Source organism: Callorhinus ursinus, unplaced genomic scaffold (genome assembly GCF_003265705.2).
Source record: "Callorhinus ursinus isolate GAN/ISIS: 27379988/994484 unplaced genomic scaffold, GSC_fseal_2.0 scaffold4, whole genome shotgun sequence".
Classification (NCBI taxonomy): domain Eukaryota; kingdom Metazoa; phylum Chordata; class Mammalia; order Carnivora; family Otariidae; genus Callorhinus; species Callorhinus ursinus.
The window spans coordinates 117,217,002-117,230,174 of NW_027397066.1; the positions used below are offsets into that span (position 1 = coordinate 117,217,002).

A 13,173-nucleotide genomic window follows, 5' to 3' on the forward strand; every position below is an offset into this window, starting at 1 on the left:
CTAGTAGGTGTGAGGTGGTATCTCATTGTGGTTTTGATTTGCATTTTCTTTCTTTTTTTTTAAGATTTTATTTATTTGTTTGAGAGAATGAGAGAGAGAGAGCATGAGAGGGGGGAGGGCCAGAGGGAGAAGCAGACTCCCTGCTGAGCAGGGAGCCCGATGTGGGACTCGATCCTGGAACTCCAGGATCATGACCTGAGCCGAAGGCAGTCACTTAACCAACTGAGCCACCCAGGCGCCCTGATTTGCATTTTCTTAATGACCAATAATATTTAACATATTTTCATGTGTTGATTTGCCATTTGTCTTTCTTCTTTGGAGAAATATCTGTTCATGTTCTTTGCCCATTTTAAAAATTATGTTATCTTTTGTTGTTGAATTGTATGAGTTCTTTATATATTCTGGAAATTGAAGTCTTATCAAATATGCAATTTGTAAATATTTTATCCCATTCTGTAGATAGCCTTTCACATTCTTGATAATATCCTTTGATATGCACACTTTTAAAGTTTTTATGAAGTCCAAGTTATTTTTAATTTGTTGCTCATGTTTCTGGTGTTTCTAGGAGTCCATTGCCAGATCCATGTCAATCATCAAAATCATATGGAACTTCAAGGGACCCCAGATAGTCAAAACATTATTTAAAAACAAAGTTGGAGTACTCATACATCCTGATTTCAAAGCTTACCACAAAGCTACAGTAATCAAAGCTGTGTGGTACTGACATAAGGATAGACATATAAACCAATGGAATGGAACAGAGATTCCAACACTAAACCCAAACCTCTGTGACCAACTGATTTTTGACAAGGATGCCAAGACCATCCAATGAGGGAAAAAATGTTCTCTTCAACAAATGCTATTGGGGCAACTAAATATCCAAATGCAAAGAAGTGAGGCTGCACCCCTACATTACTCCACATACAAAAATTATACATAAAATGGTTCAGTGACTTAAAATGGAGCTAAAACAATAAAACTATTAGGAAGAAACATGGGGGAAAATATTGAACATGGATAATTTCAACCCACAGATAATTCTCTACTCCCAGTTAAAAGTGAACATCTCCAACATAACTGTTGCCCAAAGACTATGGAGATAGTAGCAATGCGGACTGACTTGAGTTTTATCTCTTTTCATTCCCCTGTCCATTAGGATACTTCATAATAAATGACCTTTTTTTAAGGTAATCAGAAAGAAGGCAAAGAATCAAGGACCTAGGCTAATTCTAGCAAAAAGTACAATTGGCCATGAGTAATAAAAATAAAACCCAAATAAGCAATTTAAACCAAATGTGCCCTTTGGTTTCTAAGTTCTTCTTTTTTTTTTTTTTTTAAGATTTTATTTATTTATTTGAGAGAGAGAGAGCACAAGCAGTGGGGGAGAGGCAGAAGGAGAGGGAGAGGGAGAAACAGGCTCCCTGCTGAGCTGGGAGCCCGATGCGGGGCTCCATCCCGGGACTCCGGGATCATGACCTAAGCTGAAGGCAGATGCTTAACCGACTGAGCCACCCAGGGGCCCCAGGTTTCTGAATTCCTTTGCCAGGTTGATCAATGCTTCTTTTCCATCCCCTCCCTAATAATTTTATTAGGAGTAGTTAATACAGTGGAGCACAGACCCTGGACCCTTACCACTCACTTAGCTGCTTGTCTTTTATTTAATCTCTGTTCATGCCTCAGCTCCCTTATCTTTTAAATGGGGATAATATTAGTGGCGTTGTTGCTTAGCACAGAGTAAACATTACTTAAGTGTGTGCTATTATTTCTAGGACTAACAGAGGATGTATCAGGCAAAAGAGTTATTTCTATGCTTCCTAAAGTATTGGTCCATGATTATATAGAGAGCTGCTAGAAAAAGCAGCTTATGTGATGGCCATGAGTATGTGCCTTGAAGACCTTCAAGTACAGAGAATGCAACTGACCAAGGCCTCAGCTGATGTGCTCTGAAATCCATTATCAAGTTTGCAAAGGGGCTTCACTTCCCACCAGTGGCTCCCAGCCAGTAACCAAGTGCTGCAGGAATGTCAAGGGAGGCCATTCCTGGGAGGCACAGGACAGCTCTTATGATCAGCTTTGACTAGAGTACTCTTCGACAACTTTGTTGAAACTTCCTTAGTGTGAAAGATAAGCTAGCTAGACCTTCCCTTCTGCTTTCTCCTCACTGGGTTAGTCTTGCATCGTGGTCTGATGGCTCTCCCAGCCTTTCCTTTGCTCCCTCCCTAATTTTTCTCACCCTTTAAATCCCATCTAAGTGTCCAGTCCTTAGAGGACTTGGACTAACACAGTCTGGCATTCAAAGCTCTCTCAGATATGCCTTAACCTATATTCTACACCTTGTCTACTTCTTAGCTACCTATGTCTTCTGCTCATTTCCTATATATGCCTACTACTTTCCCATCTCTGAGCCTTTGCCCATGCCCCTTCACGGAGAATTCGTTCACCACCTGGCCATTTTTGTCTATTGGATCCCACTTGTCATTGATCATGCATCTCAAATGTCACTTTCTCTAAGTCTTTCAAGATCTGCTAGCCGGACATACTCTTTCCCTTCTCTAAACCTCCAGAACTCTTGCCTTTGAGTTGTTTTATGAGCTTATTAACAACAATAACCATCTGTTACTTCGAACCCTCCAAAGTCCCCAGCTTGTATAGAGTAGACACTCAATATTTATAGACTGTAATTAGAAAATTAGGGGGAATTCTAACCTAGTGAATTTAATTTTTAACACGCAAGATTTCTAACAGTTTAATCCATTTTGCTTGATATAGCAACAATGAACTCAGATGAATAAAAAAAAAATCCTATATATCAAAACACCTAAGGCAGAACTTATTATATAGTAACTCAATTTTGATATCTGCTTAAAATTCTTCATCAAACTTGGCTGATTTTTTTCCCCTGAAAGAGCGGTGACATGAAATTCTAAAATAGTTTTGGGTTTGTCTATGTATCTGACTATGGATGAGGTGACCAAGAAAAATAGTTGTAAAAGAATGCTTCCTCCTCGAACAAAGGGCCCTTGGCCTAACGGCTGGCAAGGCTACCATGCCCTCCCTTGGGTTCCAAAATAGAGAAGGGAGATCTGTCATTTTAATAAACTTTCAAAGGATCAAGTATAGGCACAGTGATATGAGAGGGTACTGACAGGCTCACTATGTAGCGAATTTTATTTCCTCGACTATGTCTGATCACTTGTGGTCCTTACTGTGGATGACATTTATCAGGTGCATGTTATTCACTTTGAATCCTTACAAAAGATTTATCATCATATAGGACAGGAAGCTGAGGCTCTGTGACCAAGTCATGCTGCTAGGTCATTGACCAAAATCCTTGACAAGTTTATTGTAGGTGTCCCCAAAATATGCTAAGCAAATAAAATTCAATTTCTTCCCCCAACCTCTCTGCAGTACTTTTTTGGGCAATGTTCCTGGGCAATTCAGCTCAAGCAAACTGTCATTGGACTGAAAGCAAGGTTTGGCCTTCAGCCAGAGTACAGCAGTAATGCTAACTCAACAGCTTCAGGTAAAGGGTTATAACTCTTTAACCTGGGTCTCTATTTCCGGTTAGGTAACTGGAACACTCAGGTAAGAACCTCTCCCGTGGAAAGCAGGAAGAAGGTGGCTAGTGCAAGGATCAGATACCACCTGCCTGGACGCTCATTTATTAATGATTTAACAAGGGTGATCACAAGGAAGAACAGCCATCTCCCCTGCCCTCATTTTTCTCACTCACAGGCCAGAAAAGTAAACAAGATGGACGGGTCCAGCAAAGAGGGAGAGGAGCACAGCACATTCGTCAACATTTCTCTTACAGATGACATAGGTAAGGAAGAACTTGCTGAATTCTGAAACATAGAGTTCAGCAACTGCTCAGCTTTTAGAAAATATAACTTATTATTTTTATTATGATGGTAAAACATTACTCATTATAGAAAACTTTAAAAAATACAGTTACAAAAATAAAACAAAAAATTTTTATTTACGAGCTATTTTTCTTTACCTTTTAAATTAAGTGATTATTTGGGAAGTTTCTGCGGTGGTATTATATCTTCTTTTAAAATAAATCAACAAACAAAAATACAAAATGTTTATTTCCAAAAGGCCAGGAACTATCATCTCAAAGTTGTGACTGAAACAACCTGTGATATTATCAACATATTTTGTTCAATTATAGTCCATTTCTTCTCTATTTTGTAAAATAATTTTATCATCTCTGAAAAATGACCTAGAATACGAATTATTTTGGAAAATGCCTTGTTTTGAAGCAAGGACAAAGTTTGGTGAACTCAACATGAGAGAAGCAAAAAGGGGAGGGTAGTGGTTCTAAAATACTGATGGGAGGGATAACTATGGCTCATTCAACATCCCAGAGAAAACAGACAATGCTGAGTTGCACAGTGTTAACTGGAAACACTTCAAACCCATAAGCACCCACATCTTGGGGTGTGTGTGTGCATGTGCTTGTGTGTGTGTGTGTGTGTGTGTGTGTGTGTTGTTGGCATTGTTTTGTGTCCAAGTTTCTTTAGCACAGTCATAGCAAGAAGCCAGCAAGACAGCAGCTAAGCAATGGGGGTTAGTGATTTTGATTAACAGAGAGCAGGGCATGAATATTTAACATCAATTGCTCTTTCATACAGCCACGCTTCTCCACTTTCTCCCTAAATGCTCAGATTCAAAAAGCCTCTTTCTAAAGTGCAGCCAGACAATTAGCACAAACCGCCAGCCAGCCAGCCAGAGCTAAGCTTCCCCTCCTGGCACCGCATCAACATGCTGGGGGCTTTGGAAATCAAAGAGGAGCATTTTCAGCCTTTATGAGGAGAGGAAAGGTACAAGGTACAGGGACTGTTGAAGAAATGGGATACCGCTGGCCTGAACATGCTCCCACCAGGGTGTTCTAGCAAATGACAGGGCTGCTTCGAAGGCAGTGAAGGAAACAAAGACCTAGGGAAACCTGTTTCTTAGTTTCTAGAAGGCACCATGAGTGAGGAGCGTGTGCGTGAGGAGCCACACATGCTGTGGGTGGGTGCAATTCATATAGAGTGCTTGCCTGCTCTAAATTCACCCCAATCCAGGATTCTTTCTGGATGGTAGCGTGGGCTGGGCCTGAAAGCGGGACCATGGCTGTGGCTGGGAAATGAGGCTTTATGAAATCGCTCTCTCTCTCATCCAGCCCTTGGCGCTGCCTCAGACCTGCCTTCCAGGGCTCATCTTCGGCCACCCCCACACTGGCAGTGCAGACAAAAGCAGACGAGGGTAGGGGTGGGGGTTGAATTCAGGTGTCCTGTCCCCCCGTTGGCAATGGTTTTGAGAAGGACTCTGTCAGAGTCTGAGCCCGTGGGTGTGAACACTGAATAAACGGGACGGGGGAACAGGGTAAGCAGTACTCCCAGGTTGGTCGTGAGAGTGGTGGTGGCCCGAGGCGGGGTGCGGGGTGCTAGCATCTCCTTGCTCCCACTCGTGACCTCCTCCTCCTTGGTTAGAGGAGGCAGAAGCTTGGCCTGCAAAGGGCCTTCAGGGATGGGATGGTCCAGCCTGGTAACCAGCGGTGGGCTGAGGGACTAGCACTAATTTGTGCTGTTTCACTATTTCAAGATGGCAAATGGAAATTGTTCATATCCTTGTGATAGAAATGCACTGAAGCACCATGTTTTTTTGGCTTCTGGAGATAATTCTATCAATTTGATGTGGTAGCACTGGTTTCCTATTGTTAATAAGAGGTTCTTGGCCTTTGGTTAATAGAAATAGGGAAACAAATTATTATGAAATAAATGCAGTTTATTTAGTCGACATCATTCAAATCATGGAGTCTGTACAAGAGGAAATCATTAAAAGGGTATTGCTTATATTATAAAAAGTTTAGTCCGGTTTCTTACTTTTCTTTTAATATATGATATTTGTATTTGTATCTTACTTTTCTTTTAATATATAATATTTGTGTATAAACACACACACGCGTGTGCACGTGCGCATACACACGCGCACATATATATATAAAGGAGGCCCAGAAAGGCTAAGTGACTTGTCTAAGGTCCACAGTGGCTAGCCTCATGTGGTATTTGGAGCAGCTAGGTAATGGAGGTCCTCATGCACGGTCTTTGAGCACACAGGTAGCCCTTAAGTACTCTCATGCAGGCTCCCACCGTGGCCGCTTTAGACCCAGTCACTGTCTCCTTTCACCCTCCTCCCTGCCCCTTTACCCTGTTTCTTTTCTAATCAGAGGAAGGCAAGAGAAAGGAGAAGAATATATTTGCCAACTCTGGGAGAAGGTTTGTTTGGGGAGAGCACTGAAGGCAATAAACTTCGGATTTATTTAGGTAATCCTACTTCCCAAGTTAGTATAAAGCTATGAAAACTAGCAGTGGCAGTAATTATTCAAATCAGAAGCCAGCCATACTCCATAAATTCATTTGCAGGTTAGTTGTATGGATTTCAGACCAAATGTCTCCACAGAAACGCAGTTATAAATGATATGATTCTAGACCAGCTCATATTGTCTAACCCCACAGTTCCCAAACACTGTGCCAAGGTGTCTCAGGGCACTGCAGCAAACCTATGGGGCTCTGTGGGGCATCTCAACCTCTATCAGACATTGTGAGAACAGCTAGCTAGAGACTGTTCACAATTTCACATGAGATAGAGGTACATTTCTTTCCATGACATCCCTTTCCATGCTGGGTTTACTGTAGTTGCTATGATAAAAAGCAAGTTCTGTATAAAAATCGATGTAGAGCAGTTAATGAGGGTGTCAGTTTGAGAAGGCTGGAGAAGTTGTACAGTGGCCAACAGGGGCACACATCCCATAAGTACGTCATTTTGTTTAAGAATGAAATAAATAAAGAAATTAAAATTTCTTTCAGGGGTAGTATTTTTTCAAATGATTACTAAGTTTTAAGGACCTAAATACTTAACATGTTTGAACCTAAATACTTAGCACATGGAATTGTTTGGTATTGCTCTTGGCCTTGGAGCACTGTGAAAAAATTACTTAGACTGAAGGGCATTGTGAACCAAGGTAGTGTGGGAATCTCTGGTCTAAGCTATACTATAGCTGGGCTAGCCTCCCTTCTGGGTTGGAGACATACAACTCCCTCCCTCCCTCCCTCTTTTGGATAAATATCCAGCAGTGCGATTGCTGGATCATATGGTATTTTTGTTTTTAACTTTTTTTAAAGTAATCTCTATGCCCAATGTGGGGGTTGGACTTATGACCCTGAGATCAAGAGTTGCTTGCTTTACTGAGCCAGGCAGGCACCCCTATTTTTAACTTTTTGAGGAAGCTCCCTACTGTTTTCCACAGCAGCTATACAATTTTACATTCCCACCAAGAGTAAAAGGATACTACTTTCTTCACATCCTCACCAACACTTGTTGTCTTTTGTGTTTTTTTTTTAAATAATAGCTGTCTTATCATTATGGTTTTGATTTGCATTTCCCTGATGATTAGTGACATTGAGCATCTTTTCACATACCTGTTGGCCATTTGTAGGTCTTCTTTGATGAAATGTCTATTCAAGTCCTTTGCCCATTTTTAATTGGGTTAATAGTGTGTTTTGTTATTGAGTTGTGGGAATTCCTTATATATTTTGGAAGTTCACTCTTTATCAGATATATAATTTGCAAATACCTTCTCCCATTCTGTAGGTTGCCTTTTTACTCTATTGATTGTTGTCTGTGCAGAAGCTTTTTAGTTTGATATAGTTTCATTTGTCTATTTTTGCTTTTGTTGTCTGTGATTTTGGTGCCATATCCACGAAACTACTGCCACAACCGATATCACGAAGCTTTTCCCCTATATCTTCTTCTAGAAGTTTTATGGCTTCTGGTCTTACATTTAAGTCTTTAATCCATTTGGAGTTGATTTTTGCATATGGTGTAATGTAAGGGTCGAATTTTATTCTTTTGCATGTGGAAGTTCAGTTTTCCTGACACCATTTATTGAAGAGATTATCCTTTCTCCATTGTATATTCTTCGCACGCTTGTTAAAGATCAGGGGATCATATACGCATGGCTTTATTTCTGGGCTCTCTACTCTGTTCCATTGGTTTATAGGTCTGTCTTTATGCCAGTATCATACTGTTTTTTGTTGTGTTGTTGTTGAAAATTTTATTTGTTTATTTGTTACAGAGAGAGAGAGCACAAGCAGGGGGAGTGGCAGGCAGAGGGAGAAGCAGGCTCTCGCTGAGCAGGGAGCCCGATGCGGGACTTGAATCCAGGACCCTGGGAAAATGACCTGAGCTGAAGGCAGACACTTAACTGACTGAGCCACCCAGGTGTCCCCCATACTGTTTTAATTACTATAGCTTTGTAATACATTTTTATTACACTGAAATCAGGAAGTATGGTGCCTCTAGCTTTGTTCTTTTTATTTTCTCCAGGATTGTTTTGGCTATTTGGGGTCTTTTGTGGTTTCATATGAATTTTAGAATTATTTTTTCTATGTTTGTAAAAAATGCCTTTAGAATTTTGATAAGGATTCCACTGAATCTGTAGATTGCTTTGGGTAGTATGGACATTTTAACTATTGACAACTACAAAACACCAGTGAAGGAAATTAAGGATATAAACAAATGGGAAGTCATCATGCGTCTTTTAAATATAGCAGATATTGTTCTTAATAAAACTTGTTTCAGGGCGCCTGGGTGACTCAGTCAGTTAAGCATCTGCCTTCGACTCAGGTCATGATCCTGGGGTCCTGGGATCAAGCCCCACATCATGCTCCCTGCTCAGCAGGGAGTCTGCTTCTCCCTCTCCCTCTACCCTTCCCCCCTGCTCATGATCTCTCTCTCTCTCTCTCTCAAATAAATAAGTAAAATCCTTAAAAAATATAAAATAAAATTTGCTTCATAATGGTGTCTTAGCTTTAATTCTTTCAAGAAGGACATGCCTTGTCTGCATATCAGATATATAAGAACATTCTTCATTTCTTATCACCATTTTTCTTGAAACACATAGTCCTCTTGGACTAGACTTCATTTACTACTTTTAATGGAGATAAAGGAAGAAGAAAAGTTTACTTTGCTCTTAACTCTACTGTAAGAAAGGTAACAGAGCAATTGTGCTGATAAAATGGTAACCAGTGCTGAGCCTCAGGGCCAAGAGTCCAGCCAGGTGAGGGCTCAGGCTCCCTGGACAGCATGTGCCCTGCCCAGAATTCAGAGCTACTTCCCACTTCTGGTTGACTGTTGCCATGAAAGAAAAGAAATGCAAATAAGCAGAATTTTCAAGAGACACCAGAAATAAAGATTTTTGTGTGTGCAACTTCCTGATTTTTCCATGGTTTTTCCCTAATTCTAATTTTAGAAGCGATATCACAGAGGTCCAAACAAAACACTTCTGCAAGACAGATGTGACTGCAGAAAAAACTATTTTCAGACTTCTGGTCTTGAATCTTTATTCTTTATATCACCTGTCTTTATCTCTCTTCCTAAGTTTCCAATTCATAATCCAACTGCTTGCTAGGCAACTAGATATGTCCCAGGTGTCAAAGGAACTTATCTTCCCCCACCCTCACCCCTAAATCTGCTCACACTCCTGATTCACAATTTTAATGAATGGTCCCATCAACCACCCAGTTCCTTAAGGTAGAAAATTCATATGTCATCATTCCATTCTCATCTCTCACAATCCAGTCAATCACTGATTCCTGTTCACTTGACCTTGAAACTGTTTCACAAATAAATCTGGCCTTCTCTATCCCTACCACCACTTCCCTGAACAAGGCCTTCATTATCTCCCACATAAACCACAGCATCAACCTCCCAACTGTTCTCCCTGTTTCACTTCCTATCCCTTCAAATCAATCCTCCACACTGACCATATCATTCCCTCTCCCTGCAGAGAACAATCAATGTGTTACATCCCCTGCTGGATGAAGTCCAAGACTCTTAGCATGGGATTTAGAGTTTCCCTCTGCTTGGCTCCAGCTTTGCCTTCAGTGCCATTTCCTGCCACATGGTTTGGGCTCAGTAGGAAACCATGTTCCATGCACACACTATGTCATGCCTCTGGACTTGGCTCATGCTGTTCTCTTTGCCTGGAATAATAGCACTCACCCTTCTTTTGCCTAGCTAATTCCTATGCATCCTTTAAGAACCCACTGAGGCATTGTCTCCTCTGGGAAGCCTTCTTTGACCTTCCCAGGCTGAGTTAGGTTTCCTTTCTCCTTCCTAAGAACCCCAAGTTTACCTCTACCTATATTTTTTCACAGCATATTGTACTTGATGTATATGCGCCCTCCCCAATAGACTGTGAGCTGCTAGAAGACAGAGCCTGGGTTTTAAAACGTCTGTGCTTCCAGAACCTAGCACAGTGTCTGGCACAAAATAGACAATACATTTTCGATGTAGGAAAGATGTTAGGGTTCGAGGTTGACAGCCAAGAAAGAATTCTTGAGACATCTTTGGTGCAAAAAGGTTGTTTTATTAAAGCACCGGGGACAGGACCCGTGGGCAGAAAGAGCTGCACTGGGGTCATGAGGAGTGGCCCATTATATACTTTCAAGTTGGGAGGGGGTTAGGGATAACGTAAGTCTCTAAAGAATTTTGGAAGCAAGGTTTCCAGGACCTTGAGCAGGCTAGCTGTTGTTGGGAAAAGGTCATTTATTACCATCTAATAAAACATTAGTCATGAGACCCTTCAGGTGTATATCGGTGGGCCATATGCTTGGGGGGGTAATTGCCAACACGTATCTTGGCAGGGTTTAGAGATAAAGGAAATTTCTAAAGGAATTTTTATATGTTAAAGTAGACTTATAGGATGGGAGGGCAGTAGGGGGAGGCGTGTCAGGCTGGGATTGCCTTTTGCCCTTGGCAAAGTATCAACATTGAGGCAGCTGAGTCCCTAGAGGAATGTCACTCTGCCTGTTTCAAGGACTTGTTAGTGGGCTTTAGGTAGTAAGGAAATTTAATAATTTTTCTTCTGCTTTTGTTTCCCACATCAGTTTTTGCCAAAGAATTCTGACTGAGTGTATGTGTGTTTTGGGGTGAGGGCCAGTTAGACAGTCCCTAGCTTAAAATCATCTCCCACCGTTAGCTCTCCTAAGTTATTTATACTTTTTAGAGTTTATTTCCTACCTTTTTTCGTGGGTCAGTTTAGTGCTGCTTTCAGAAAACACTTATTGAGCAACTACTATATCACATGCCAGATAGTAGACAGGACCTGGCTGTTCAAGAATTGGCTCAGGGTGGTGTAGGGGGAAGGGCTTGAACTTTGGAGTCAGAAATGCCTGTATTTGAATGTTCGCCTTTTTTTTTTTTTTAGATTTTTCATTTATTTAACACAGAGAGAGAGGAAGAGAGAGAGTGAGAGAGCACAAGCAGGGGGGAGTGGGAGAGGGAGAAGCAGGCTCCCCACTGAGCAGGGAGCCCGATGTGGGGCTGGATTCCAGGACCGTGGGATCATGACCTGAGCTGAAGGCAGTCGCTTAACCAGCTGAGCCACCCAGGCATTCCAAGAATCTGTTAGACTTTAAGCAAGTTATTGGACATCCCTGAGTCTGTTTCCACCATTCCAAGTGATCATAAGAATGGGTCTCAGGATTGTTTTGAAGATTAAATGAAATAATAAAGGAAGCTTCTTGAACTCGCCTGGCATACAGTAAGTGTTCAGTACATTTTAGTTCCTCCTCTGCCCACTTCAAGGAGCTCACACAAAAGTTTCTTTAAAGGCTCCAAGATTTGGGCACATCAGTTGTCATGGTAATGGCAGCGTCCAGTGGCCACTGCTCTATGAGCCAGGACTGCCTGCCACGTCCTCCTGATAAGGAGACTTATAGAAGCAGGAGGAGGTGGATGTGAACGAACTGTAAACAAGAGCATGAGGTTTTTTTCTGATAAAAATAATACAGCTCCTCCGTTTCCTCTTCGTACTGGCCCTCTCGTCCTCCCTGCTACTGTTCTTCCCGTCACTGTTCTCCCTTATGCCTCAGCCTCCTTCCTGACTCCGCTCTCCAAAACCTCTCCTGAATAATATTCAAAGCTGCTTCTGCGTCTGCTTTTGGCATCAGCCAATTAGGCCTCATTGTAAGGTTGTAATAAGCCTCCCAGAGAAGTGGCACAATTGTTGTGTGCTTTTATTCCGTGCCGCTTCCTACCACTCTGCGGAAAATGTAACAATACCCCCCTCATGCCCGGCTGAAAGCAGCCTGGGTTTGAAAAGCTTTCAGAAGGCCATCTGCCATCCCCTCAGCCAAGCAGAAGATCAGACACGAGGCCTTGCATTAGTTAGCACTCCAAGTAAAAGGTATCAAGGGCCTGTATTCCTTTTCATCTCACCCTCCATTATAATACAGCAAAAGAAGGAAACAGACTTGTGGCTCTCCAGCTGGGAGACACACTGAGCCATAGCAAGAGTTTTGTCCCTGAAAAGGGAGCCGGCCTTTCTTTTCTGATGTGAATGGAGCCAGCGCCGTGCTCCTGAGTGTCCGCTGCACCTCTGGTAATGGCTCTGCTAGTTACACTGGACCTCTTGGGAGGGAAGGAGGGGAGAAATCATTACATAAGTACGCGAGGATGAGGCAAGTGTCTGCACGTGCGTTGGTCAAGAAGAGTGAAGCTCTCCCTACGTCATCTCTATGTACCCTCTCCAATAAGTTTGGCCATGAATATTAAATCAAAAGATGATTCAGACATCCTTAGGGATGTCGAAGAACGATCATCTCTAGCATGGTAGAAATGGTTTTGTAAGAGAATTGAACAAGTGTATTCATTGCACTGGCAATGGCAGAAAGTTTCAGCAAATCTTAATTGGCATGTGGGATCCATATAAGTAGAGATAATGGCATTGGTTGAGTGGGATATCTGTTCCTGTAAGCTGAAGATAATATGGACGGTGGCATTAGGAATACATCCCCTGGCCCAGCAAAATGCCTTAGAGACTTAGCATAAGAGATTCAATGAGAAAAAGGAGATTAACTCTGCTCAGTAGCTTCTGAGAGTGGCACGGCTCTGGGGTCACTAATGTATTGCTAGAAATTGTAAGTGCTCCGTCTGTTAAAAAATCTTCAATCAGAGGAAATCCACTTAACTGAAATAAATTCTCTAGCATAATGCAAAAACTAGTTTTAGTAAACAAGCTTAAGAAATAGAGTGTTAGGACAGTATCTAAGTGTTTTCAGGAATCTAGAGTGTTCTCTCATTTTCTCATCAAAGGAGAAGTATTAATATTTTGACTCT

General features: G+C 41.7%; 1 protein-coding gene across 2 annotated transcripts in view; it reads left to right on the plus strand.

Annotated features, from left to right (window-relative positions):
* The window catches only part of SCOC (short coiled-coil protein), a 103,567-nt gene that overhangs the window by 62,777 nt on the left and 27,617 nt on the right, over positions 1-13,173 (plus strand). The window contains exons 1-2 of one of the 2 annotated variants that reach the window (XM_073892283.1): positions 3,579-3,585; positions 3,736-3,823. In XM_073892283.1, the coding sequence (XP_073748384.1) occupies positions 3,754-3,823 (70 nt within the window). In that variant the 5' untranslated portion in view covers positions 3,579-3,585; positions 3,736-3,753. Of the gene's footprint in view, positions 1-3,578; positions 3,586-3,735; positions 3,824-13,173 lie in introns of those variants that run through there. The other variant, XM_073892282.1, reaches the window with a different exon arrangement.